The sequence below is a fragment of the Acipenser ruthenus genome, chromosome 7 (assembly GCF_902713425.1).
Source record: "Acipenser ruthenus chromosome 7, fAciRut3.2 maternal haplotype, whole genome shotgun sequence".
Classification (NCBI taxonomy): domain Eukaryota; kingdom Metazoa; phylum Chordata; class Actinopteri; order Acipenseriformes; family Acipenseridae; genus Acipenser; species Acipenser ruthenus.
In genome coordinates, this window is record NC_081195.1 from 19,065,431 (window position 1) to 19,091,208 (window position 25,778).

General features: G+C 37.3%; 1 protein-coding gene across 2 annotated transcripts; it reads right to left on the bottom strand.

Annotated features, from left to right (window-relative positions):
• Positions 1 to 6,378: 6,378 nt before the first annotated feature.
• On the bottom strand, positions 6,379 to 25,704 carry LOC131737451 (transmembrane protein 150A-like). 2 transcript variants are annotated; one of them, XM_059026539.1, is made up of 7 exons: positions 25,344 to 25,704; positions 15,799 to 15,846; positions 14,467 to 14,538; positions 13,051 to 13,133; positions 11,805 to 11,935; positions 10,942 to 11,119; positions 6,379 to 9,711 (listed from the first exon to the last, which is right to left on the bottom strand). In XM_059026539.1, exons 1-7 carry the CDS (start codon positions 25,406 to 25,408, stop codon positions 9,524 to 9,526), a joined length of 765 nt encoding a protein of 254 aa, XP_058882522.1. In that variant the 5' UTR covers positions 25,409 to 25,704; the 3' UTR covers positions 6,379 to 9,523. The 2 variants fall into 2 exon arrangements, with proteins under 2 accessions (XP_058882522.1, XP_058882523.1); XM_059026540.1 differs by having other exon boundaries at positions 13,051 to 13,118; positions 25,344 to 25,703.
• Between the last annotated feature and the right edge of the window lie 74 nt (positions 25,705 to 25,778).

Below are 25,778 nucleotides of genomic sequence, written 5' to 3' on the forward strand. Positions count from 1 at the left end.
TACAAACCATTACAAACCATATTACAGTAACTTGTTGCATGTAATGTGTTACTACCCAACACTCCCTTACAACTGCATTATAATTGTAAACACTGGACTTTTTTCCCCCCCACTGGACTGCCTCATTTTCTCCAACTAAAGAGGTATGGTACAGTAAATAATTCATATGTATGTAATTAAAATAACTAAACAAAATGTAAAAACAGAAAAAAATGAAAAGCAGCCAGATTAATAGCCATTTATATTCTAAATGATATGTATGTTTTGTGAAAGGTATTTATTTATTTATTTATTTATTTATTTTACCAACATTTGATTTACTCAACCTGTGGATAAGCCACAGATGGTTTTCTTTGGAGCCTTTTGCAGCACTGGGGAATCACCCTGGATTGCATCAACTAATTATCCATGGTCATCCCACTAATTATAAACTAATACTAATACTTTACAAGTACTGTGAATAATTTGAACTCATTTTTCTGAGTTCAGATGTAGCTCTGCAGTTCTAGTTGCCAGAAATAGACACGTGTAAATAGGCTAGATCAGCCAAAGTGCTGCGAATGCCTACTGTATATTGCCAGCAATTGGAGTGCAAATCTGTTGGCTTAGACAGGAGCCAGACCAACTCTGATTCAAAGTTGATTTTTTTATATTGTCAAATGTACTGCACTGTGTGTGTGATTCCCTGCTTAATAGAAAGGCTAATTGTTGTAGGAGAGTGCGCAGCCCCTTGTAAGTATCAAGGCCCTGCTGAAATGAAAATGAGTCCATGTCCATTTGTCATTGTCAATCTGTTTTAAGAATATTCAGAAGGCTGGAACACTCAATCATGCTGGTAAAACTGTACACTGGATAAGAATATAATTGGAGAATAGCTGCCCTGTTTCAGTTGTGACTGAGTTTTGCTAGAACTGTGCACTTAAAGGGCAGACAGGGAGGTGTGCTCTTTTGTTTACCCTGCTTGTTTTGGTCGCTTGAAATAGTGTTTGTTTTCTTGTTTTACTGAGCTGTGCCAACAATAAAAGTGTGCAACTGTGTTAATAAGCTCTTCTTGTGGTTTTATACCTTTTACGATGCTTGGTATCCTGATTCATATCCTGGAAGGCTCCAATACGCTTTCCATCTACAATTGCACGTTTGGGAAAAAAACAAAATGGTTACAAAAAAGCATCTTGCAAACTTGGTTGTTGGACTTGAAATCCAACATGTAACAGTTTTGAAAGAATAACATTATCATTGTTAAAATGTCAGAATGTGGCAACAGTGATCAAGTAAAGTTACTTTTAGAGTGCTGCTCTATAACATTAACTATGAAAGAAAACTCTGTTTGAATGAAAGTCTGTTATTTACTCATGATGTAATGTAATCGTGTCTTGTGGTTTTTTTTCTGTAGTGTTGGGAAAATATTTCCTTGTTTAATAAGTACATTATTTACATAAAATCAATATTTGATGTTCAGATGTGCTTTTGAGGCCCTAATGTTTGGACTAAAAAGTCATTTGTTTTCCATTAAAGGATAACTAATAGTAGTATGAGCCTCTCCTATCAATACAAGCCTGAGCACAAAGTAAACTAAAAACACACAAAGTAAATAAAGGGTTTAGGTTCACACATGTTTCAAGGTCAAATTCTGATTTTACTGCATTTATAGGAAAGACCAGACACAGTGTCATAACACTGCTCAAAGGCAGTGTAATAAAGATCACTTTTAATGTCTGCGCCAACCAAAGCCAATCACTTATTTCCACCTTCTCTTGAAGATGAGGCCTTTAACACCTGGTATCAAAATGTAGTTATTTGTCTCAAACACCTATATATTGAAGGTATCTTTGCTTCATTTAAATAACTCAAAAATTTGATCTGCCGCAAATTCATTTCTTTCGTTACCTTCAAATTTGTGACTTTGCACAAAATAAGATTGACACTTTTCCCGAGCTCCCTCCTGAATCCCATATTGATCTTTTGCTTAATATCAACCCCAGTTGTAGAGGCATAATAAAGAATTGACAGCATCATCAATAAAAAGTGCATGGGAGCAGAATATAGGCCTTGAGTTTCCAGATGAAGTGTGGGAACCAATTCTCTGTAGAATACACTCCTCATCAATTTGCTCCCAACATGGGCTAATACAATTCAAAATTGTACATCGCCTACATGTCGAAAGTCAGATTGGCTAAAATCTACCCAGATAGGGACCTCACCTGTGCCACCTGCCTTGCTTATACATATGTACTGGACCTATCCCAGGTTCGCTCCGTTCTAGTATCTGCTTAAGAACTCTCAACAGTGTTTTTTGTTTCTCTTGAGAGCTTGTTTTTCATTTCTTATCAATTGTTATTGTTATATATTAATGAAAATTCAATACAAAATATTTAAATACAATGCAGTAGAACAAAGGTTCAGTAAATTTGGCCTTGCAAAATTATATTTTATTAACACAGTCAATTATATTATTTGATGCATTGATGGTTTCGTAAATGTATATACAGATATAGTAATGATATTTTTCTATTCAGTTTTTTCTGAAAGCTGGAAAATCTATAAATAGAGTTAGAAAAAACAACAACAATGTTGCACAAACTATGTATCACCCTGACGAATAAGTTTAATGAAAATTGGATAAGCAGTTCTCCAAATATGCAATAATGCCATACAGAGAGACGGATGTACAGACGGACATGCTTAGTAATTTATGCTGAATTATCTTAAAACCAATTTTCCTTGATAATTGGATAAGTGGTTTTCCAGATATATGAAGAAATGTGTGAAGTGTGACAAACGGATATATGACTGCCTCCACTATATCCCCATTCACAGGCGATTTCATCCCCAGTGAGGGATAGTAAGTCCCTAAATCTTACTTGTTGTCAACTTCCATTTGCTATATAGGTCTCAAATGTGCAGTCTTAATAGAAACACATGTTATAGCAAACATTACAAAACATGATAGCTGGGGTACTAGTGCATTTTACCAAGTTAGCTTAGTTCACTTGCCATAATACCTCTTTAGGTGGTCAGTTGCCCAGCAAACTTTGTTCACACTAATCTCCAAATGAACCAAACTATACTAAATTCTACACTACCCCCAACACCACTCCAAACAAACCCAGTGTGAATGCAGCCTTACTAACAGAGCTATACTTATTAACAGCCACTTTGTCTGGAATTGTTATTATTGATTTCCAGAGATCGCTAAGGCAAGACAATCCAATTCGTCTGGGTTGCAATCCTAACCTCTGGCCACACCTGACGGGAACCACAGCAGTAGAGGGAATTGGATCTGTGTCTCTGTGCTGATCTAATATTACTGATAGTTTCTAGAGACCTACCTTAAACAATGGTTATCACAGTAACATATACAGTGGCTCTCAAAAGTATTCACCCCCCTTGGACTTTTCCACATTTTATTGTGTTACAACATGGAATCAAAATTGATTTAATTAGGAGTTTTTGCCACTGATCAAAACAACAAAAGTCCATAATGTCAAAGTGAAAAATTGTTCTAAATTAATTACAAATAAAAAACAGAAAATAATTGATTGCATAAGTATTCACCCCCTTGAGTCAATATTTGGTAGAGGCACCTTTGGCAGCAATTACAGCCATGAGTCTATTTGGATAAGTCTCTACCAGCTTTGACCATCTGGACACTGCAATTTTTGCCCATTGTTCTTTGCAAAATTGCTCAATCTCCGTCAAGTTGGATGGGGACCTTTGGTGAACAGCAATTTGCAACTCTTTCCACATGTTCTCAATTGGATTGAGGTCTGGGCTTTGACTGGGCCACTCCAGGGCATTGACCTTTTTGTTTTTAAGCCACTCCAGTGTGGCTTTGGCTATATGTTTGGGGTCATTGTCCTGCTGGAAGATGAATCTTCTCCCAAGTCCCAGGTCTCTTGGAGACTTCAGCAGGTTTTCCTCCAGGATTTCTCTGTACTTTGCTTCATCCATTTTGCCCTCTATCTTCACGAGCTTTCCAGGCCCTGACGCAGAGAAGCATCCCCATAGCGTGATGCTGCCACCACCATGCTTCATGGTAGGGATGGTGTTCTCAGGATGATGTGCGGTGTTAGGCTTGCACCAAACATAGTGCTTAGCGTTGAGGCCAAAAAGCTCTATTTTGGTCTCATCAGACCATAGAATCTTCTTCCACTTGGTCTCAGAGTCTCCCACTTGCCTTCTGGCAAACTCTATGTGAGATTTGATGGGAGTTTTTTTCAACAATTTTTGCCACTCTCCCATAAAGGCCAGTTTTGTGAAGCACCCAGCTCGGCCGTGGAAGACTGCAACTCTTTTAGAGTTGCCATAGGCCTCTTGGTGGCCTCCCTGACTAATGCCCTTCTCGCCTGGATACTCAGTTTTTGAGGACGGCCTGTTCTAGACAGATTCACAGTTGTGCCATATTCTCTCCATTTCTTAATAATGGACTTGGAAATGTTCTTATATCCTACCCTTGATTGGTGCTTTTGAAGAACCTTATTCCGGATTTGCTTCGAATGTTCCTTCGTCTTCATTATGTAGTTTTTGTTAGGAAATGTACTAACCAACTGTGGGACCTCCCAGAGACAGGTGTATTTAACCTGAAATCATGTGAAACACCTTAATTGCACACAGGTGGACTCCATTCAACTAATTATGTGACTTCTAAAGACATTTGGTTGCACCAGAGCTTATTTAGGTGTGTCATAGCAAAGGGGGTGAATACATATGCAATCAATTATTTTCTGTTTTATATTTGTAATTAATTTAGAACAATTTGTAGATTTTATTTTTCACTTTGACATTATGGACTTTTTTTTGATTCCATGTTGTAACACAATAAAATGTGGAAAAGCCCAAGGGGGTTGAATACTTTTGAGATACACTGTATTATTCACACCGGGAGGTAGTTTATGCAAAATGTAAAGGAATATTTTACTAGCGTCTAACATCACTGGATTAGATCATCCCACTAACAGCTCTGATGAGATGACACTCCCTTAAGCTGTTTTGTTTACAGGTTCTTAAATATACCTTATAAAGTTTTGCAATAAAAGTACACAGCTTGTTATTACTGTTGAAATCTTTCTACATTTCCAAAGATTTTGTTAAAAAAGGGATTTGGCTCGTATTACTATAATAAGTCAGTGTTTTCTATACTGTGAAATAACTGTGAGTATAGTGCAAAGCATGGTCCCAGGTCAAAGGGGCAGGGAAAAGTGCTGTGAATTTGTAAATACTGGTGGATCTGCTACCACTTTTCTATGCACAATTGCACACAAAAGAATGATAATAACAGAGTTCAACTTGTATTAAAACAGAAAGAAACCGACTAACAGCACATAAGAATTAATTCCTTTTTTATATTCTGACCCTTCATTCAAATGCTCTGTGCTTGGGTTTTTATATGAGCATAATAAATAGAGTAAATGAATTGACCTATTATGTTCATAATCAGTCTAAAATATCTTGCAGCTAATGTTATTAGTGAATACTCACTAAGCATGCATGCATTACCTAAGATAAGGACATGCAAATATAACATATTTGCCTTCTGGGTGTTTTAATAAAAATTGAAGGGGACTTTACTGACATTAGAATCCATTTGTGAGTCATCTGAGAAAACCCAGCCAAAGCAGGGGGCCAGAAGTCTGAAATGGTGGATCTGAAAACCAGGACTGGGTAGAACCTCTTCAACAAACTTTCGCAGCATTTTATGAGAACAAGTCCTATTTATTTCGGATTGGATGAGCAGGATCAACACTGAAGAGATCACATTAGTACTGATGGTGAACCTAGCTCTGTAAAACACCTCAAAATCATATTTAGTGCTACAATTGAAATTCTTTGTATTAATTAAACAAATCACATGGGACCCAACCGTGTTCTTTGTAATAAGCTGTTATTTTACAGTGCTAGCAACTTTGTCCCTTTAAATCTACTCCAACCCCCAGCCAGTCGGGCAAAGTCACTTAACTTTAACAGTTATAAACTTGCATGAGTAGATAATGACCTTTATAAAGTATTGCCCTTATTTGTTTTCAGGGCTTTTCCTTGTTGACTGGATAGAAACATATCCATCTGTTATGCGCCCTCCATTACATAAGAGCATCACTGTAGTTTGTTGCAGTCAGTTTTGCAACTCTTGACATGTGACTCCTGTTTAAAATCCAGCTTACTTGAGAAATATTCAAATAAATGTCCTGTAAAACCAGTTTGCATAGCAACTTAGGTTTTTATCTAGGTAGCTGCATGATAAAAGTTTCCATTCATGACCTGTAGAAAAGGGCTTTCTTACTTGCTCAGCTTGTCTACCTAGAAGTGATTTTTATTTTTATTTTTTTAAAACTTCATTCACAGAAAAGAATATACAAAGATCAGTATGGAGGTAAACATGGGCAAGATCACAAGATTTTATTTTTCTTACAACACAAAAACAAACAGTAGTATTCTAGTTGCCTTGCCTGATCCCTTTGTTCTTTTCAGCTCACACCAGGCTACAGTTCATACACCAAGCAGACTAAAAAAAGAATCTCACATGGACATTCATATATTAATGGTTTCACAGACCCCTATTAGCACTAATGTTGGACTACCTAATGCTACCAGCTTTAAAGAGTAAGTAGCAGGGTTCAGAATAATATAGCGTTACACGGCCCTATGTATTGTTACAACTGTTTTAATAATGTACCTGTAATTTTTCTTTTCATTGTTAACGTCCTGACAACTTTTTACACTTATAACTTTAAAGTCTGTTTCAAAATGGCCGCTCTAGTGCACTGATAGTGTAAGGATTATTTTGCCCACATTATCAAAAAGGTAACACAGCAATAATGATCCGTGATGTGGTACAGAACAGAAAAGCCAGAGTATTTCTTATGTTTGTTTTTTTAATTGCTCCTCCTGCTTTGAAACAGACTTTAAAGTTATAAGTGTACAAAGTTGTCAGGATGTTAACAATGAAAAGAAAAATTACAGGTGCGTTATCTCAACAGTTGTAGCAACATGTGGGGATGTACAAATTATATTTTTCAGAACCCCGCTACTTTCTGAAGCCATTGAAAGTCACTCTTGCCATTTCACTATCATTAATGCTGTGATAGTAACAAGCCAGCTCTGGGACCATATTACAAATAATTCAGATTCAGCTAACATGCTTTACAGTTCACAGATAATTTGCACTTCCCCATCATATTTTTAAAATATTTTTATTGACATCTTTGGAGCTTAGTTGTACTTATAACTCGATCCTTAGTGTCAATTATAATTCTGAGGTAAAGTGTAAGTAGACAAACTACATCAGTGTTTTGGAAGCTATGCGTAAAATATATTTGAAGTATAATTTAGCCAAAACATTTGTCTACTTGATAGTTCTACCCAAGAAGAGGGCATCTGCACCTTTCCAGTTTAAATGTCGACCCTCAATTTCTGACAACTGAAATCTGTCAGTGTACTTAAACAAGCTATTAATTACAGTACTGAACTAATAAAAAAATAACATTTTCTCAGACAAGGTTATTCAATCATTTTATATACTGTAGTGCATTGACAAACAACAATATATGGAGTGACACAGAATGAAAAGAAATATACAGTACAGGTTTCTGAAAACAGCAAAGACCACTTACATTTGACTCCCTTTTTTAATTTAATGTGGCTAAATTTTAGCAGTGATTGGTTAATTATAGCATGAGAAATATTTCATAATATTTGGATTAGATACATTAATAGAAACTAGGTTGGTTAAGCCAGAGAGTTTGTTTTAGTGGATTGATTGCCTGTGGGTGTGAGTGGATATTTGCAGCCTAATTTAGGGAATTTTCTCAGACCACAGGTTGGGATCCTCCCAGTTATGCAATAGAAATGACTCACACCCTGCAAGGCCAGATCTTGTTTAAATTGCTATGCCTACTGTACATGGATACCAGCGGCTGACAGGAAACAGGAAGCACAATAGATATGATAGGTTGTTAGTTTATTATGACATTGAAGTAAGTGTTTAACGTGTATAACTAGAAAATATAAATGTATTTTTATTTCAGATATTTTCCCCTCCCTATTCAGTATGAAGTAAATCAGCAGCTATCAGTTTACGGTGTCACTGCAGAGAATTAATACATTATTTTATTTGATCTCATTTTGGGGTCTTCATTCATTTGGAGACCCACACAAAACAGCATTTTTTTTTTTTTTTTTTTTTTAGAAAGATCATATTTCATGATATTGTAAAATACATTAAATAACACTTTGGTCACTTACACACATTCATAAATATTTATTATGAAGATGGTAAAAGAAAATGCAGCATGTTTCCTGAATGCAAGCTTGACTGTTTCTGTTCTTCATGATTTCTGCTGATGTCACGGATATGTTTTTCATGGCCTGTACTGCACACAGCCAGTACACAAAAGAACAGTCTGAATAGAACTCTGGGCTTTACTCTTTCAGTACACAACTTAGTGATTACCAAGCAACAAGAATCATATATAATCCTAATCAGACCTAAGAATGAAAAGCAAAGCACTAAAACAGAGTACTATGACTGAACAGATATCTGCCCTGGTCTGGGTTCACAAGACAGGAACAGTCTGGCTCTTGACCATTGTAATAGTTAACTGCCTAGAATAGGTTCACAGAATCTTTACGGCACAGTGAAGCACACCCTAAAATTCACAGTGCAGTGGTGCCCTGCTCAAGTGTGTGCATCCTTTCTTGTTAACAATTAACGTTTCCACTGGTAGTTAGGTCCAGACCTATCAAGCAGAAATCCTTCAAAAGGGGAAATTAGGTGTGACATTTTAGGTTTAGGGTCTTTAACAGCCAGCCCCAACTGTGACACCCTGAAAACACAGGCCACTAACCATGTAGCTGACTTGCAGAGAGCATATAAAAAGCACAGTCTAGTCTTCCTAAATTTGGTATTTTTCAATTTCTTCAGGTTAATATTATATATGATGCTGAAATTGTTTCCACTGAATCAGGTCGGAGCGTTTTTATAAAATGACCAGTTACAAGGTAGAAGACCTTTTATATTTTCATTTTGGCAGCATGATTTGTAATTCCTTGGCTTGCATTTGTTGTTGTTACTAATCTTGTTGTCTGTGTGAATGTGGTTTATATTTTCATGCAGTGCATTTATGGAATATAAAGGTAATGTTTTATTGAATGAATTAGATGCTCCGGACAGTTTTCCGAGCTACTAATTTACCTCTGTGTTATGTTTGTTGTTCCATGGCTACCCATAGAGAGTCCTGGCAGTACTAATCTACATATTTTGAGGTGGTTCTTGGATGCTTTTATTTGCTTTATATTATATATTTTTTAATGTTGAACAAATTTAAAAAACAACATGCAAATGCCCAAAGCAAAGCTAAATAACTTGTGGTATCAGAAAAATATTATACTAAAATACTAAACAGTGAAAACAAGACAACAAAAACATAGCATTTACCAACATGAAAGTATATACAATATCAACAATAGACTTAAGATTTGATTACACTATATAATAATTAATTTATTAACTAGCTAATCTCCTGCCACATCACGACATTATTAATGATGTTTCCTCCTCATCTTTGGATATTAACACAGACAACATGGAAGCAGAAAAATAATAAAATTCAACCACAAAGCTTAGTTCAAATAGTTGAATATTTGTGGCCAAAATCCATTCAAAAATGGCAGAAATATGCTGGTAGTCATAGGTTTCCTGTGGGAAAAAAACTATATCTGGGACATTTCGGTTAAGGACAATTTGAGAATACTTATCCTCATTTGCCTATTATGTTATAGTATCGTGCACAATGTTTTTTTTTTTTAATCATACACATTTTTTTTTTTTTAAATTTAGCCAATTATTTATTTATTTATTTTGTTATTTTCTCCCCAATTTAGTAGTGTCCTATTATTTTGTTTAGCTCAGCTCACCGCTACCACCCCTGTGCTGACTCAGGAGGGACGAAGACAAACACATGCTGTCCTCCGAAGCGTGTGCCATTAGCTGCCCGCTTTTTAACACACTGCAGACTCACCGTGCAGCCACCTCAGAGCTACAGCGTCAGAGGACAACACAGCTCTGGGCAGCTTACAGGCAAGCCCGCAGGCGCACGGCCAGACCACAGGGGTCGCTGGTGCGCGGTGAGCCGAGGACACCCTGGCCGACCTAACCCTCCCTCACCCTGGGCAGCGCTCGGTCAATTGTGCGCCGCCCCCAGGAAGCTCCCGTCCTTGGTCGGCAAAGGAATAGCCTGGTCTCGAACCGGCGACGTCCAGACTATAGAGCGCATCCTGTACTCTATGCGAGTGCATTTACTGGATGCGCCACTCGGGAGCCCCACAATTTATTTTTAATGCATATAATATATCTTTGACACTGACCATGTTTTACCAAGCAGGGTAAGCCAGAGCCAATGCCACGCTCCTTCCAGAATCACCAGCGAAGACTTTGCACAGCTAGAATGTGAACCTGCGCTCCCCTGACTGTATGGGGCAGCAGTGTGGAGTAGTGGTTAGGGCTCTGGACTCTTGACCGTAGGGTCGTGGGTTCAATCCCCGGTTGGGGACACTGTTGCTTTACCCTTGAGCAAGGTACTTTGCCTAGATTGCTCCAGTAAAAACCCAACTGTATAAATGGGCAATTGTATGTAAAAAATAATGTGTTAAAAAATAATGTAATTGTATGTAAAAATAATGTGATATCTTGTAACAATTGTAAGTCGCCCTGGATAAGGGCGTCTGCTAAGAAATAAATAATAATAATAATGACTCACCTTCCATAACACGTAGCCATGCTTTTACCTGGTAGCCGTTTTATAGTTTTTAATGATTCATATACCTATACCTAAACACAATCTGAAATGTATTATAACTTTAGTAATGATATACTGTATACTAGATAGTTAAATATATATACACATACATAGAGAAGCATTAAAACCAACTTTATATGTCCAAGGATACAGAAGATGGTGGCTGTAATTTGAATGGCGGTCGATATAGTCCTTATTGGAGCAAGAATATACTCCAGTCCTGTTACAAAGCAGCGGTATGTCAAAATACTCATGATTAGAGTATAAAGACAGGTGCTCACAAAGCACAATGCAGCACCCACGTAATGAAGTACCATGAGAGTCCCAGGCTGTAAAACACAAAGACTATAAAAAATCAAATTAGTAAATGTGAGGGTGCAGTGCAGTGCTTGCACTACAACTGTCTGATAAGAACAGAAGAAAAGTTCAAGGCTCATAACTTGTTAGCATACCATTTTACCTTATGAGGGGGGTTTAATTTAATAGGAGTAAGTATTTACATAAGAACATTTACGAACGAGAGGAGGCCATTCAGACCCATCTAAGCTCATCTGGTTCCTAGTAGCTGATTGATCTCAGAACTTTGACAAGTTAGGTTTAAGGATCCAAGTGATTCTGCCTCAACAACATGACTAGGTAGCCCATTCCATACCTCACCACTCTCTCTGTGAAGATGAGTCTCCTTCCCTCTGTCCTAAGTCTATCTCCACTCAATTTCCAACTGTGTCTTCTGGTCCTGGTTTCTGTACTGCGCTTAAAGGGTAAGGGCTAACTATGTCAACGTCTTTTAAGATTTGGTACTGTGCCTTAATTACCACAGGGAGCTAGATACCACCAAACTATTTTTCTGATTGACCTCCAGAGCTAAAAAGAATAAAAGGCAAGTATGAGCCTGCCCATCAGACATCATTTTATTTTAAAGCTACTACAACAACAAAACAAGAATAAAAAATATGTAATTAAATGCTTGAACTGCCTTTCATTTCAATGTAAACATGTCTACTCCTGTCTTACATTGCAGTTTCCAGTAATAAAGGCTCCAAACGAAGACAGACATCCGACTGCCAGTCCAATTCTGCTGAGCGTGACGTTGTCATTGTTCTTCTTGATTATGTGAGCGTGTTGAAAGATGCAGAACACAAGTACTGAAACAGAAAGACAGACACGCATCAAGAACTGCTTTGGAACTGCCATGCGGTTAAGACTGTTATCAAAATCCAGGGCTTAACACACATCGCCATGCATACACTGTTTCATGTTAGCTACTGCAGGTTTTAACCAAGCCATTAAACATTTTGTTACCTCTCAGAAGCATAACAGTCCCTTCTTGTTATCATCCATAATTATTAAACACTCAAATGTATAAATACTAAAAGAAACTTAATAAACCGAATGACAAACGTTATGACTAGAACGTCATTTTTAATGACTTCTGGTTTTATTGTCTTCTGGTTTTTCAGACTTGCTAATGAGAGAATATTTTTTTAAAGCACTGGTTAACATTTGCATTGCAGTATTATTATTGTATTATTAGTATTTATTTCTTAGCAGACGCCCTTATCCAGGGCGACTTACAATTGTTACAAGATATCACATTATTTTTTATATACAATTACATTATTTTTTTACACATTATTTTTACATACAATTACCCATTTATACAGTTGGGTTTTTACTGGAGCAATCAAGGTAAAGTACCTTGCTCAAGGGTACAGCAACAGTGTACCCCACCTGGGATTGAACCCACACCCCTTCGGTCAAGAGTCCTAAGCCCTAACTACTACTCCACACTGCTGCCCAGTACTTATGACAATGACTGTTCTATTATTATTATTATTATTATTATTATTATTATTATTATTATTATTATTATTATTATTATTATTATTATTATTATTAATTAGTCATTTAGCAGATGCTTTTATCCAAAGGACTAGGGGGTGAACTATGCATCACAACTGCTGCTGCAGAGTCACTTACAATAGGACCTTGGTTTTATGTCTCATCCGAAGGACAGAGCACAAGGAAGTAAAGTGACTTCCTCACGGTCACACACAGTGAATCCGTGGCTGAGCTGGGATTGAACTGACCTGGTAACAAGCCCCTTTCTCCAACCACTGGACCACCAAGCCCCCATTAGTTAAATAGCTTGGATTTACATTAGCCTATAATACTTCAGAACTGTAAAAAAAAATATATATATATATATATATATATATATATATATATATATATATATATATATATATCATGTACGTACATAAAATTGCCCCAGAGTTTAAAGTTGCACTGAACAAGGCATTTTCAGGAGCATTCATTCCACAGGTGCTGTAAAAAGAAACACTGTTACCGAGTAATATGTTGCACTTTATATTTAATAGAGTTTAAATAAATATACTAGTAAAAGTTATATTTCTGTTACCTTTTGCAATGTTGTTCTTAAACAATTGTAATCAAATTATCTTAGCTTTTTCATAATTTTGGAAAAATTGTCAAATGTTTCCTCAAAAATGTATATGTAGTTCACACCAATTTTAAAATATAGATCACATACATACACACTTCTTTTTGTTGCATATTAATAATATATTTTTGACTGAAACTTCACTGTACAGTCTCATGACTATCATTAATTTCTGAATAAACTGTGTGTTTCAAAATTGTTCACCCTCATACCATACTGGTACTATACCATTATTTTCCATCACAATTCCCTTTCAAATCAAAGATCCAAACTCTACCATTTGTCTCACTGGTCACAAATGTTCAATTTGTTTTCATCAACCTTCCAGGAGCACACTCTTTACTCTGGTTCACATACTGATAGTTTTTTGTGTGAAGATTTTTTTACTTCAAATTGTTACTTGCATTTTATTTTACTAAAAGGGAAAAACAACAATTGTGGCGTTTCATAACTCTAGAGCAGTGATCCTCTCAGCTGTGCGGATGGGCATCATTGGGCCCATAAGACACAATACTTGCTCTCAATCTCTGCTTTTGGGCCATTTGATACATTTGTATTTTGATGCCATTTTATTTATTATTTTGAAGAAAATAGATAAAATATAGCATGCCCTTTTGCCTCAGACAGGTGGTTAGACATACCATCAGACAACCTCCATAGCCCCTCTTTCTGATTAATTAATAACTTGAGAAAGTATTTGGCTAGTTTCATCAGAATTGGGTCAACAATTTTCTCCACTTTACTACAAATTGAGACTCCTTCCATCTCCAAAATGAAACATCTGGCTGGTTTATTTCTGGTTTAGTAACTTTATTGTGAGTGTTTTCTCTTCATCAAGAACACATCAATGGTCTTGAATGAAGGGTAATGAGCTGGGTAAACTTATTCTGAATTCTCTCAAACTACCATAAGCAGCTCTGAAGTTTCAAAAAGTTTACTAAAGAACATTTATTTTTTTAGTTATTCACATACTGTTACATCATTTTACAGCACTGGGAGGTTGATTACATCAACCACCTATCTGTGGTTATCCAGGGATGGAAATAACTCACATTGCATAGCAGTTTGATCCATTCATAAAGATGAGTGGTTGATGCAATCCAAGTGGATTGCTTGGGATTGCTAGGTACTGTAAAATGCTCTAAATAAATCCATACATTAACAAACATAACCAAAGTGTCTTGTCTGAAAAATGCTAAGAGCAGCTCATACCTTATGAATGGAATATGTCGTATCGTGCAGCATCTTTCTGTACTGTTCAGAGAACAGGAATTTGTGTATTGCCTACAATGACAAGAAATGATTTATAATTGAAAAGAAACATGCATAATATACAATATTCCATAATACATCATAACTGCTATTCATTTCCCATTCATATAGAGTTTTAAGTGTTTTAGTTCACTTTCAGAAATAATCGTATTTTCACTGAAGCAGGAAGCAGAAAGTTGCTATTACAGGAAGTTGTCAGGTAACCCCAATAAGCAACCCCCATTCTTAGGGACCTTTTGCTTATAAATGTTTACCACAGTAATTGAAAATGAAGACGAACATTTTGGAAAAAGTGAGCCAGGGTGCAGACACCACTGTATTTAGAGGTCAAATTTATAGAACATGAAATTGCAGATTATTACACACTCTCACTTTCTCTTGCTGTTCCTCCTGTTACACTACTGTCACCGAGTAATGGGCTTTAATACATTACAAGTCCTGGCTGCTTTCAGAAATAAGACTGACCTCTTTACATAAGCACTTCTATAAATGCATTATATGTATCAGTATCATGTGTGCCCTATTGACTGCCATGTTTTGCAGCCAACAAAACACTGCTGAGGTGAAATGACCTAGGAAGAGAAGCCGCAACACATTTTCTGGCAAGCATACTGAGAAATCTTGTTTATCTAGCTCTTGCTGTGTTGCCATAGTAAAAATACATTCTTGGCAAACAATAATATTTTTGTAATCTTCCTCTTAAGAAAACCAAAAAAACTCAAACATTCAAAATGTCAAAACGTCTGACATTTTTCCTCCCACAGTTCAACACAATGCAATCTTCTGTGACAGCACCTGCCCTACAGTGACATGCTTTTTCATAGGTGGGGCTCTGCCTGTGGTTTTGCTTGGTCAGTACTTGTTTGACGTCAAAGTGATTGTTAACTTTTGTTTTTCCAATTACGTTATTACTTATGCAACAAAACCTCAAAACTTGTGAAGTTACCAGAGACAGAAAGTGTGGTTTGATAAAGAACAGCCAACATATACTAAGCCTGTCTGTAATCTCCAGTAAATCAAGGTGTAGTGTTAATGCACTTATATATCAATGAAAACTCTGAATATGTTTTTTTGGGTAATATTTTTATTTATATATCTGAAACACTTTAGGTGTTGTAGTCTTGAACTAGAAAAGGCAGACCAGCATGTTTTGTTGTTGTTTGTTTTGGTTCACCATGAAGACTACATTTTACTTTAAAAATCACCCAAAATGAATCTGCAGTTTATGTCTATCTCCATTTTCTCATTCAAGACATTTTAAGATGTACATACCAGTTGTCAAGTGGGCACACATGGCGATTTGCCAGAGCTAGGCCATACCTGTAAAACAAGAGAAATACATATGCTTACTTTATACAGTACAAATAATTACAGACTTGCCTGCAACTTATATATAAATAACACTCACCTAGATTATTAAAAAAAAAAAAAAAACAGTAAACTATATTTGCTTCCATATGTATACTGTGTTCAATAACAGATTGCAACAAACGTCCGTGTGAAGTTTAATCAAATTCCAAAGACATGGCCTTTAGCTCAATAACAAGTCAGAAAGCATGTATAAGTAGGTCCCTGTGAACTTCTTATCCAATAATCATAAAAATCCTACAGATAGAATCAGGAAGCTGTAATATTTGTTCCACAGGTGAAACTGATCCATATCTTGTCATCATTTATATGAAATAATGCTATGGGTCTGACACATACATACCTGGGATAACAAAAACACATTAGTTATCAGTATCATGGAAAATGTATTCTAATCATATACAACAATAAAAAATAAAAACATAAATCAAATTTTAAACAAAATGTTTAGACAAGAACTCTACCAGTGTCAGTTTCTTCTACCAACTTTTTTTTTGATATTTTAGATGCCCAATTTCAACAAAGGTAACATTTATTCGTTAAACCATTTTTAATGTGCCAGATACAATGATGGAATTCTTACTTTCTCTGCCAGGGCAATACACTAGATTCCTAAAAGTTTTGTCCTATATATGTATGTGTTATGGACCATTGCCGAAATTGGACAGTTGGCAAAGTGCCCAGCTGCAGCGGGCAGATGCCGAATTAGCTTCGAATTTTATGTCATTTCGGCATCTGCCCGGGCAGTTCATCAACTGCCCACAGCCACCCGGGCTGATGGCGAAGGAAGACTTTAGTGTGCCCTGTTGTAACAAATGAAAGGCTAATGGAAAGTGATTTCCATTACATGAGAGTAAATGTTAAAACTTCATGCTGATTTGAACTCGGCTCTTGCCAAGATAAGCACCAACTAAGACGTAGCTTTACAGTAAATTAATGTGATCCGTCTGCGTCTCCATCCATTTGTGTTTCCTTCCATCTGATGATGTAGATATCCTTCTAGCTGGTGTTGATGGCTGAAGTGTAATTCTGGCTCCAGGGATCAGCTTATTTTGCCTGCCCAGTGCATCAGCTGGGGATTGGTCAACAGCTGTTTTCATGTTGCTTTCAGTGGTCCCTCCTACTCCTGCGAAACTCCTCTCCGCCCTTTTCACGGATTGGAAATAGCTAGTTTTGGTTTCGGGATAAAGAAAATGCGACATGGAAACCAGCGATATTATCACATAAGCACTCTTTCACAAGAGCGATTGGGGTTTGATTTATTCTGGGACCTGCAGTCAATTGCAGAGTTTCAGTTTACAGTCTGTGCGCTTTAAATTTATGGAGGATAATTTGTGCCAAAATAAATAAATAAATAAAAATCGAAATACATTTCATGTATTTATTTATTTATTTCGCTTTTTCATTTTGGCACAACCTTTTCACTCTAGTATTTCTCATTGAGCCTCTGGATAGTAATTGTAAATTAGGGTATAAAAGAGAAGCAGTCGGTATGCTTAGGCCTGAGGAGAAGGAGGCAGAAGGGGTGCTCTGCTTCCAAGCAGTTGTTACATATGGTGGCAGCAAGAGTAGGTGCCCCTAAAGACCCAGAAATTTAAAATAGACATGGATTTTAAAGATTTAATTGAGAGGATCAATATTATTATTATTATTATTATTATTATTTATTTCTTAGCAGACGCCCTTATCCAGGGCAACTTACAATTGTTACAAGATATCACATTATTTTTACATACAATTACCCATTTATACAGTTCGGTTTTTACTGGAGCAATCTAGGTAAAGTACCTTGCTCAAGGGTACAGCAGCAGTGTCCCCTACCAGGGATTGAACCCACGACCCTCCGGTCAAGAGTCCAGAGCCCTAACCACTACTCCACACTGCTGGAAACGCCGGAGGGACCAACCCACCCTCAAGCCCGCCCATGGAAGAGGGCGAAAATAGACATCTTTGGACTTGGGTGTGGGTGGTCTTTTAAGGGTGGAGGGTGGCCGTCGAATGGCCGGTGTCTTGAAAAGACAAGGGGGGGGGGGGGGGGGGGTGTAACACAGCAGGGAGGGGGTTAATCCTCCCTGCGTGAAAAAAAACATGTGCGAATGCACATTTGTTTTAATTTAATTGTTTTGCTTTATTGTTTAATTTAATTTGTTAATTGTTTGATTGTTAATTATCCCCTGCATCTGGATAGTAATTGTAAATTAGGACCAGGTGCAGGGTATAAAAGAGAAGCAGTCAGTCTGCTCAGGGCTGCTGAGGAGAAGGAGGCAGAAGGGGTGCTCTGCTTCCTAGCAGTCGTGAAAAGGACGAAAGGTAAGTTTGAAGAAGAGAGTGTTTCGTGGTGTTTAGCAGGTAAACGGCTTAGCCATCCTGCCGTTTAGTTGAGGTTCCTGTGGGTTCAGTTAGTGCTCAGTAGAGCTAGGTGTTTGTTTTATTTATTTTGTGTTTTATTTTGTGAATTAAAAATAGCGCATCCGCGCTTTAAAAAACTCCATTCCTGTGTCCTGGGTCTGTGCTTTTAAAGGGGCAAAGAACCGTGAGTGGTGAAGGTCATTTACAATTATATATATATACAGTGCCTTGCGAAAGTATTCGGCCCCCTTGAACTTTGCGACCTTTTGCCACATTTCAGGCTTCAAACATAAAGATACGAAACTGTAATTTTTTGTGAAGAATCAACAACAAGTGGGACACAATCATGAAGTGGAACGAAATTTATTGGATATTTCAAACTTTTTTAACAAATAAAAAACTGAAAAATTGGACGTGCAAAATTATTCAGCCCCTTTACTTTCAGTGCAGCAAACTCTCTCCAGAAGTTCAGTGAGGATCTCTGAATGATCCAATGTTGACCTAAATGACTAATGATGATAAATAGAATCCACCTGTGTGTAATCAAGTCTCCGTATAAATGCACCTGCACTGTGATAGTCTCAGAGGTCCGTTTAAAGCGCAGAGAGCATCATGAAGAACAAGGAACACACCAGGCAGGTCCGAGATACTGTTGTGGAGAAGTTTAAAGCCGGATTTGGATACAAAAAGATTTCCCAAGCTTTAAACATCCCAAGGAGCACTGTGCAAGCGACAATATTGAAATGGAAGGAGTATCAGACCACTGCAAATCTACCAAGACCTGGCCGTCCCTCTAAACTTTCAGCTCATACAAGGAGAAGACTGATCAGAGATGCAGCCAAGAGGCCCATGATCACTCTGGATGAACTGCAGAGATCTACAGCTGAGGTGGGAGACTCTGTCCATAGGACAACAATCAGTCGTATACTGCACAAATCTGGCCTTTATGGAAGAGTGGCAAGAAGAAAGCCATTTCTTAAAGATATCCATAAAAAGTGTCGTTTACAGTTTGCCACAAGCCACCTGGGAGACACACCAAACATGTGGAAGAAGGTGCTCTGGTCAGATGAAACCAAAATCGAACTTTTTGGCAACAATGCAAAACGTTATGTTTGGCGTAAAAGCAACACAGCTCATCACCCTGAACACACCATCCCCACTGTCAAACATGGTGGTGGCAGCATCATGGTTTGGGCCTGCTTTTCTTCAGCAGGGACAGGGAAGATGGTTAAAATTGATGGGAAGATGGATGGAGCCAAATACAGGACCATTCTGGAAGAAAACCTGATGGAGTCTGCAAAAGACCTGAGACTGGGACGGAGATTTGTCTTCCAACAAGACAATGATCCAAAACATAAAGCAAAATCTACAATGGAATGATTCACAAATAAACATATCCAGGTGTTAGAATGGCCAAGTCAAAGTCCAGACCTGAATCCAATCGAGAATCTGTGGAAAGAACTGAAAACTGCTGTTCACAAATGCTCTCCATCCAACCTCACTGAGCTTGAGCTGTTTTGCAAGGAGGAATGGGCAAAAATTTCAGTCTCTCGATGTGCAAAACTGATAGAGACATACCCCAAGCGACTTACAGCAGTAATCGCAGCAAAAGGTGGCGCTACAAAGTATTAACTTAAGGGGGCTGAATAATTTTGCACGCCCAATTTTTCAGTTTTTTATTTGTTAAAAAAGTTTGAAATATCCAATAAATTTCGTTCCACTTCATGATTGTGTCTCACTTGTTGTTGATTCTTCACAAAAAATTACAGTTTCATATCTTTATGTTTGAAGCCTGAAATGTGGCAAAAGGTCGCAAAGTTCAAGGGGGCCGAATACTTTCGCAAGGCACTGTATATGAAATGTTGTAAATCGAACCCGGACGTTGACATTGATTATTGTCCAAATTCTAACAGATTATCGAGTTAAAATGCTTTTTTAAAAAAAAAAAAAAAAAAAAAAAAAAATCCCTCAAGTAACAGTTTAAAGTAACAATAACTCCTCATTCATTCAAACAAATCCCGATGTTTTAAGTCACATTTGATAAATATATTGGCATTTAAACAAAGCACTTTTCATATTCCTGCCGTCACTAGCCTTTGCCTTGTTTTGTGTAAAATCTGACAAATTTCCAGTGTAACAGTGTAAATTAAGAAGGGGAAAAAAAAGGTTTGAGAACTACATTAATATTATGGCCTATTCACATTGAAACAATTCAATCTTTTTTTGTTTTTAATTTGCTGTTGGTTACAACTTATGAATTATGTGGCCCAGGTTCTGGTAGCGGAAGCAGCAGTCCCTTCCAGTGTGCCGCGGCTGCAGAGATGCATTTCACTTTTTGTTGTGATATTTTAATCAAAACTTTACAAGACTTTGCATAGCCACTTAGATTTGCATTATCTTCAGCGAATACAACTATATCATCATTTTTCCAAACAATACATTAGAGGTAGCCTACTCTTTACTGCAACGGAAACTGTCTATTGTGTACTTTCACCCTGCACTTAAATCCAATTAAGTTATGTGTATCGGTCCAGGTTCCTGATGTGATTATAAGCGTGTTTCAATTTGAAAAAGAAAACTGGACCACTGTCCAGGGGCGGGTTAAGTACGCTAGGAGATCAACTGATATTGTTAAGCGAGTGAACAATTTTGCAAGTGTCCAAACTGAATTAAAAAACAAACAAAAAAAAAAACCTACAGTAATTACTGCAGCAGATCATACACAATAATTTTGCATTCTACTGGTGGCAAACTATTTTGTACAACCTGCAATGTTTAATTCTATCACATACGTCAAGCTACGATCCAGGGGCATTTAGACTGAGACAGCAATTTGTGGAAAAAAGTTTTCAGCAGCAACAGCTTGACTTTGTAACCCATTCCATACCCTCACTTCAGTGTAAAATGGCTCCTACCCTCTGTCGTAAGTCTGTCTCCACTCCATTTACAACTGTGTACTATGGTCACCTGTGTGACACTTGAAAATATGACTGTTGACTCTATAATATATATATTTTTTTTACAAATACTAGTCGACTATTTTTTACCAAATCAGTAGGCGTTCTACCCCTAAACCTCATGGGGGAAATTGATTTAAAAGGACAATTCCAATATCCATTCGAATAAATAACAAAAAATCTTTTACTAATCCCAAAGGTCAGGTTATACAAACAACATAAATAAAGTTATGCACATATGCAGCTGAAAAACATACCAATCATATTTAAGATCCAGAGTATGGATATGCTCTTATCAGATTAATTCAAAAGCAATAACAATGAAGGGCTGTGTATAAACAGGCTATAGTACCTCAAGGGCAGTTACAATGGCATGTCCCTTGGTAGGATGGTAGTGCTTAACTAATTAACACTAAACACCTTTGTTATTATTATATCAGTGCCACAGTGCTACTGTATAACGTACACTGTGCGAGATAGGTCCAAATCCATTCTGTTGTCATTTTGTCAAATGCTGTTGTCTACTAATATTTATGCTAAAGTTTTGTATTGCATTAAGTGATTGATACAATGCTTTATTTTTTAAATCCAGCCTCATAAGCCTAAATTTTTCATATACAGTACATTATTGTACAAGAAATGAAATCTAGTTACATAAATAAACTACACTGCCCATTACACTCTGGTATGCTACCACTTTCCACTAATGACTGGCTTCAGACCCAGTTAGTTTCTCTCTCTTTTCAACTAAATGATTGCACTCTTCGGCTCAGCAAAATTTGCAGAAACACAGCTGCAGTGTTATAGGATACTTTCTCATCTTCCTGGTTGCCAAGTAAGCTGACTCAATTTACACAGCTGCTTCTAAAAAAAAAAAAAAACCAGATAAGCAACTACATTCTCTCCACTCTCATTTTCAAGTTAGTATTTACAGTTAAATATCAGGTATCCAACTGGTATGGGAACTAGCTTCACTGGGTGTTCGGTGTCGATGAAAACCCTATTCAGATATCACAAATAGGGAGATTCACCTCGACGGTGGCCAATTCATAAGACTAGTATGGAGATACTAAATAAAATTAAAGAAAAAACAAAAAAAAAACTATTGATTGAAATTAACTACTGCACACTGCAAGCGATGCAAACTATATCTTAATTCTATAAATAGGCACATCGCTACGCCGTCCTGTGTGTATTACACTTAGGCAAATAAAAAGAAAAAAGGCCCTCGGGCAAATACATTAAAAAAAATATTCCAAAGCAGTTAACTTCCTTGTTTACTGTTCACATGACAACGATGTTTAAATCAGCCTACCAGTGCATCTGTACCGGCTTTTCTCTGGCCTGTACTTTACATTAGGTGGTGGGACAAAGTCAGTGTTACATTGTTATTTTGATTTAGGTTGCTAAAATCTAGTTTTCAGCACTGGCGGTAAAATAACAAAAATGGACGACAAATCAAAAAAAGAAAACTACGTGTCAGCTGAGGATCATGTCAAGAAATTTCACAAAGAAACTTTAAATGCAGATGATTTAATTTGTTTTGCACATCTTGTAATGTGACTGGATTTTTTCTTGAGAAAAAATACCAGAATCACACATAAATGAAAGGCTACTACAGAGGCTGCTAAACAGAACATAAAACAGACATCAGCTTTCAGAAAACCAACTTGAATATCAGTGCAGACAAAAAGTATTCCTGTCCGCTGTAGTTAAATCAGTACTACAAAGTACGATCTAGCACAGCCACCTCGGTTCAAACAACTGGCTGCTCACTTTTTAAACATAATTAGAATTTTAGACCCGACTCTGGGTTTTCTTTCTTTTGACCCTGGACTAATAAAATAAATTCCAGGACTGTACAACCAACATGCTGCATATAGAACGACTGATGCCCTTGGGTAACCGAGTTTTGGGACTGTTTTAATCAATTTCCACATCTGTATTGCTCACAATACCAACCAATTCAGTGGATGCAAACGTGCAACCTCATATGGGCAAGTCTTCACACCACTGCAGTGGGATGTTGCATGCTTGCCTTTAACAAATGACACAGCACTCCATTTTACTACCACTGTTTTTAGGCTTTTATAGTGCTCTGAAATATTATCTAGTTAGGTTTATTTCATGTTTAAACAGGTCAGTGAAATCTTAATTTTATTATATAACCTACCCAGGAAAAATATGTAAATTCTCCGCGATTTAAGAAAACCCATAATCATAATTATATTTCAAATCTGTTTAGATGAATTAAATTAAGTTTTATATTCATGATATTGGTCCTACCTAGAAAAAGCATGGCCACGTGGTGTGCTGGGTGAGTCAGGGAAGTGTAGGTTTGCATCCTGGCTGTGCTAAGTCACAGGTTAAGCAAGCAAAACCGACAAGGACTGCTTCTCCTTGTCACGCTACAGTGGACCCTACTGGCCCTACTGATCGTAGGACACTCACAGACCTGCACTTCTCTGTGTGGAGAATTGCTGCAGTGAGGGAATGCAACGGGACATTTTAAATTGGGGAGCAAATCAGGGGAATAAAATACCTGGACACTCTAAAGAAATAATTAAAAAGTCGTATTATGCTTAGGGTGACAAATGGCATATTGGAGTCAGAAACATTTATAGTTGAGTAAATCATGGGGGTATACGTAAGGGCTGGATTCGCAGAACTGGGAATTGAAGTCCTGTCTATTTAAAAGGTAGCATTGAAAAGCTGGCTTCCCCACATGGCGCTGTGAGCCATCATCAAGCCTGCCCAAGTTATCTTTTGCTTCTCATTTTGCAGCCTCAAAAAGGCTTAGCAATTTGGGAAACTGGATGGGGCAGCAAATGCCCCATCCAGTCGATCTAGGTGCATTAACTACCCTCCGTTGGTGGTGCATTGTCCAACTGGATTTTATAGTGGAGAAGGGCGTTCTCTATGTATGTCACACTTTTGCATATTCTGTATCTAGAGAATCTTTTGTCCAATTGTCACAAAACATGTTACTGAATAATCTCAGGGTGCGTAGAGGTTGTCTACATCTGTCCAACTCTCTGTATGTATGTAACTCTTTATCCATAACTAATAAACAATCAATAGGGGCAGCAGTGTGGAGTAGTGGTTAGGGCTTTGGACTCTTGACCAGAGGGTCATGGGTTCAATCCCAGGTGGGGGACACTGCTGCTGCACCCTTCAGCAAGGTACTTTACCTAGATTGCTCCAGTAAAAACCCAACTGTATAAATGGGTAATTGTACGTAAAAATAATGTGTAAAAAATAATGTAATTGTATATAAAAATAAAGTGATATCTTGTAACAATTTTAAGTCGCCCTGGATAAGGGCGTCTGCTAAGAAATAAATAAATAAATAAATAAATAAATAATAATGGGTAATTTAGTAATACCAAAATAGCATGCTTGTCTACCTTGGCGGAGGTGTGTGGAAATAAAGCAGATTGTGTGTGTTTCTATCCGGGTCATGCCCTGAGGTTACCCCTTTCTGCTGTTACTTTGTCCCTTTTCTCTCATATCCTCTGGATGAATTAAAAAATCATATACTCAAAAAATCTAATCTTCAAGAACTCCAGATCAAGCATAGTAAAACCATGGTAAACAAATTCAGAAACTATAAAGGAAGTATGATAAAGTAGGGGTTCACTTTGTTTGGGGGACCCGTTTTTAAAATGGTTTTAAGAAGGGGCTCCCAAGTTTTTAGATCAATCAGCTAATAGGAACCGGATGAGCGCAGAATGGCCTCCTTTCATTTCTAATTGTTCTTAAGTTCTAACTGAAACTGAGGGAAAGATTAATCGCAAAAGCTGTACTTAAGGGAAAGTAAATGTGTCATGTACAAGGTCTTACGCTTACCGCAACTGTGAGAGACCAGTTTTACTACATTAACCAGATACGTTGTTTTTACAAAAGAGGAGTCTGCAGAATTTGCTTGGTACACACTGGCAGCATCTGCAGACCCAAGTGTAATAACCACTGTGGTAAAAAAAGTGTAAAAACTTTAACTGTAGGATTTCTGCTAGATTTTAATATTGTTTAATAAACTTAATTTTACTATTCACAAACTTTTAACTCACAGAATGCACTCCAAACACACTTTACCAACACTAATCTTATATTAAAGCAAGAGCAAGAAATAAAATAACTTACACTGTCCATGTTCCGAAGAAGGATATTAAGGAAAGTACTGCTGGAAGCAAAAACCAAAAGTTCATTTCTATATTATCCAAGGGAACTTCCAGAGAAGCCTTGAGTATTTAAAAAAAAAAGGCAATTTGTCCAAAAAGAGGGGTTTGAGCTAGAAGAAAAAGTCTCAAGAACGTTTCTTCCACACAGAAGACAAAAAATGGAGGTGATTCACACCACTTTCAAACCACACCTCTACATAGTTTCTGAGCAGTAACTGAAAGTCCTGGTGGCCCTGTATTTCACAGCTACTCTCCTGGTGGAGGATGACATTTCACTGTGCACTGTATTCCTACCTTGCAGCTGCAACATTAATTCCTGTAAACCTCCACCAAAACATACATGTTTAGCCACACCCTCCTCGAAGCCACACAGCTTATTAAGCACAGGAAAACCAGG

Excerpts from the sequence above, each read along its gene's own strand:
- LOC131737451 (XM_059026539.1), bottom strand. The coding sequence starts at position 25,408 with ATGAACTTTTGGTTTTTGCTTCCAGCAGTACTTTCCTTAATATCCTTC. Across the intron at positions 15,847-25,343 it reads TTCTTCGGAACATGGACAGT|GTATGGCCTAGCTCTGGCAA; the intron begins GTAAGTTATTTT and ends CTTGTTTTACAG. Across the intron at positions 11,120-11,804 it reads TTATTACTGGAAACTGCAAT|CCTGGGACTCTCATGGTACT; the intron begins GTAAGACAGGAG and ends TGTGTTTTACAG.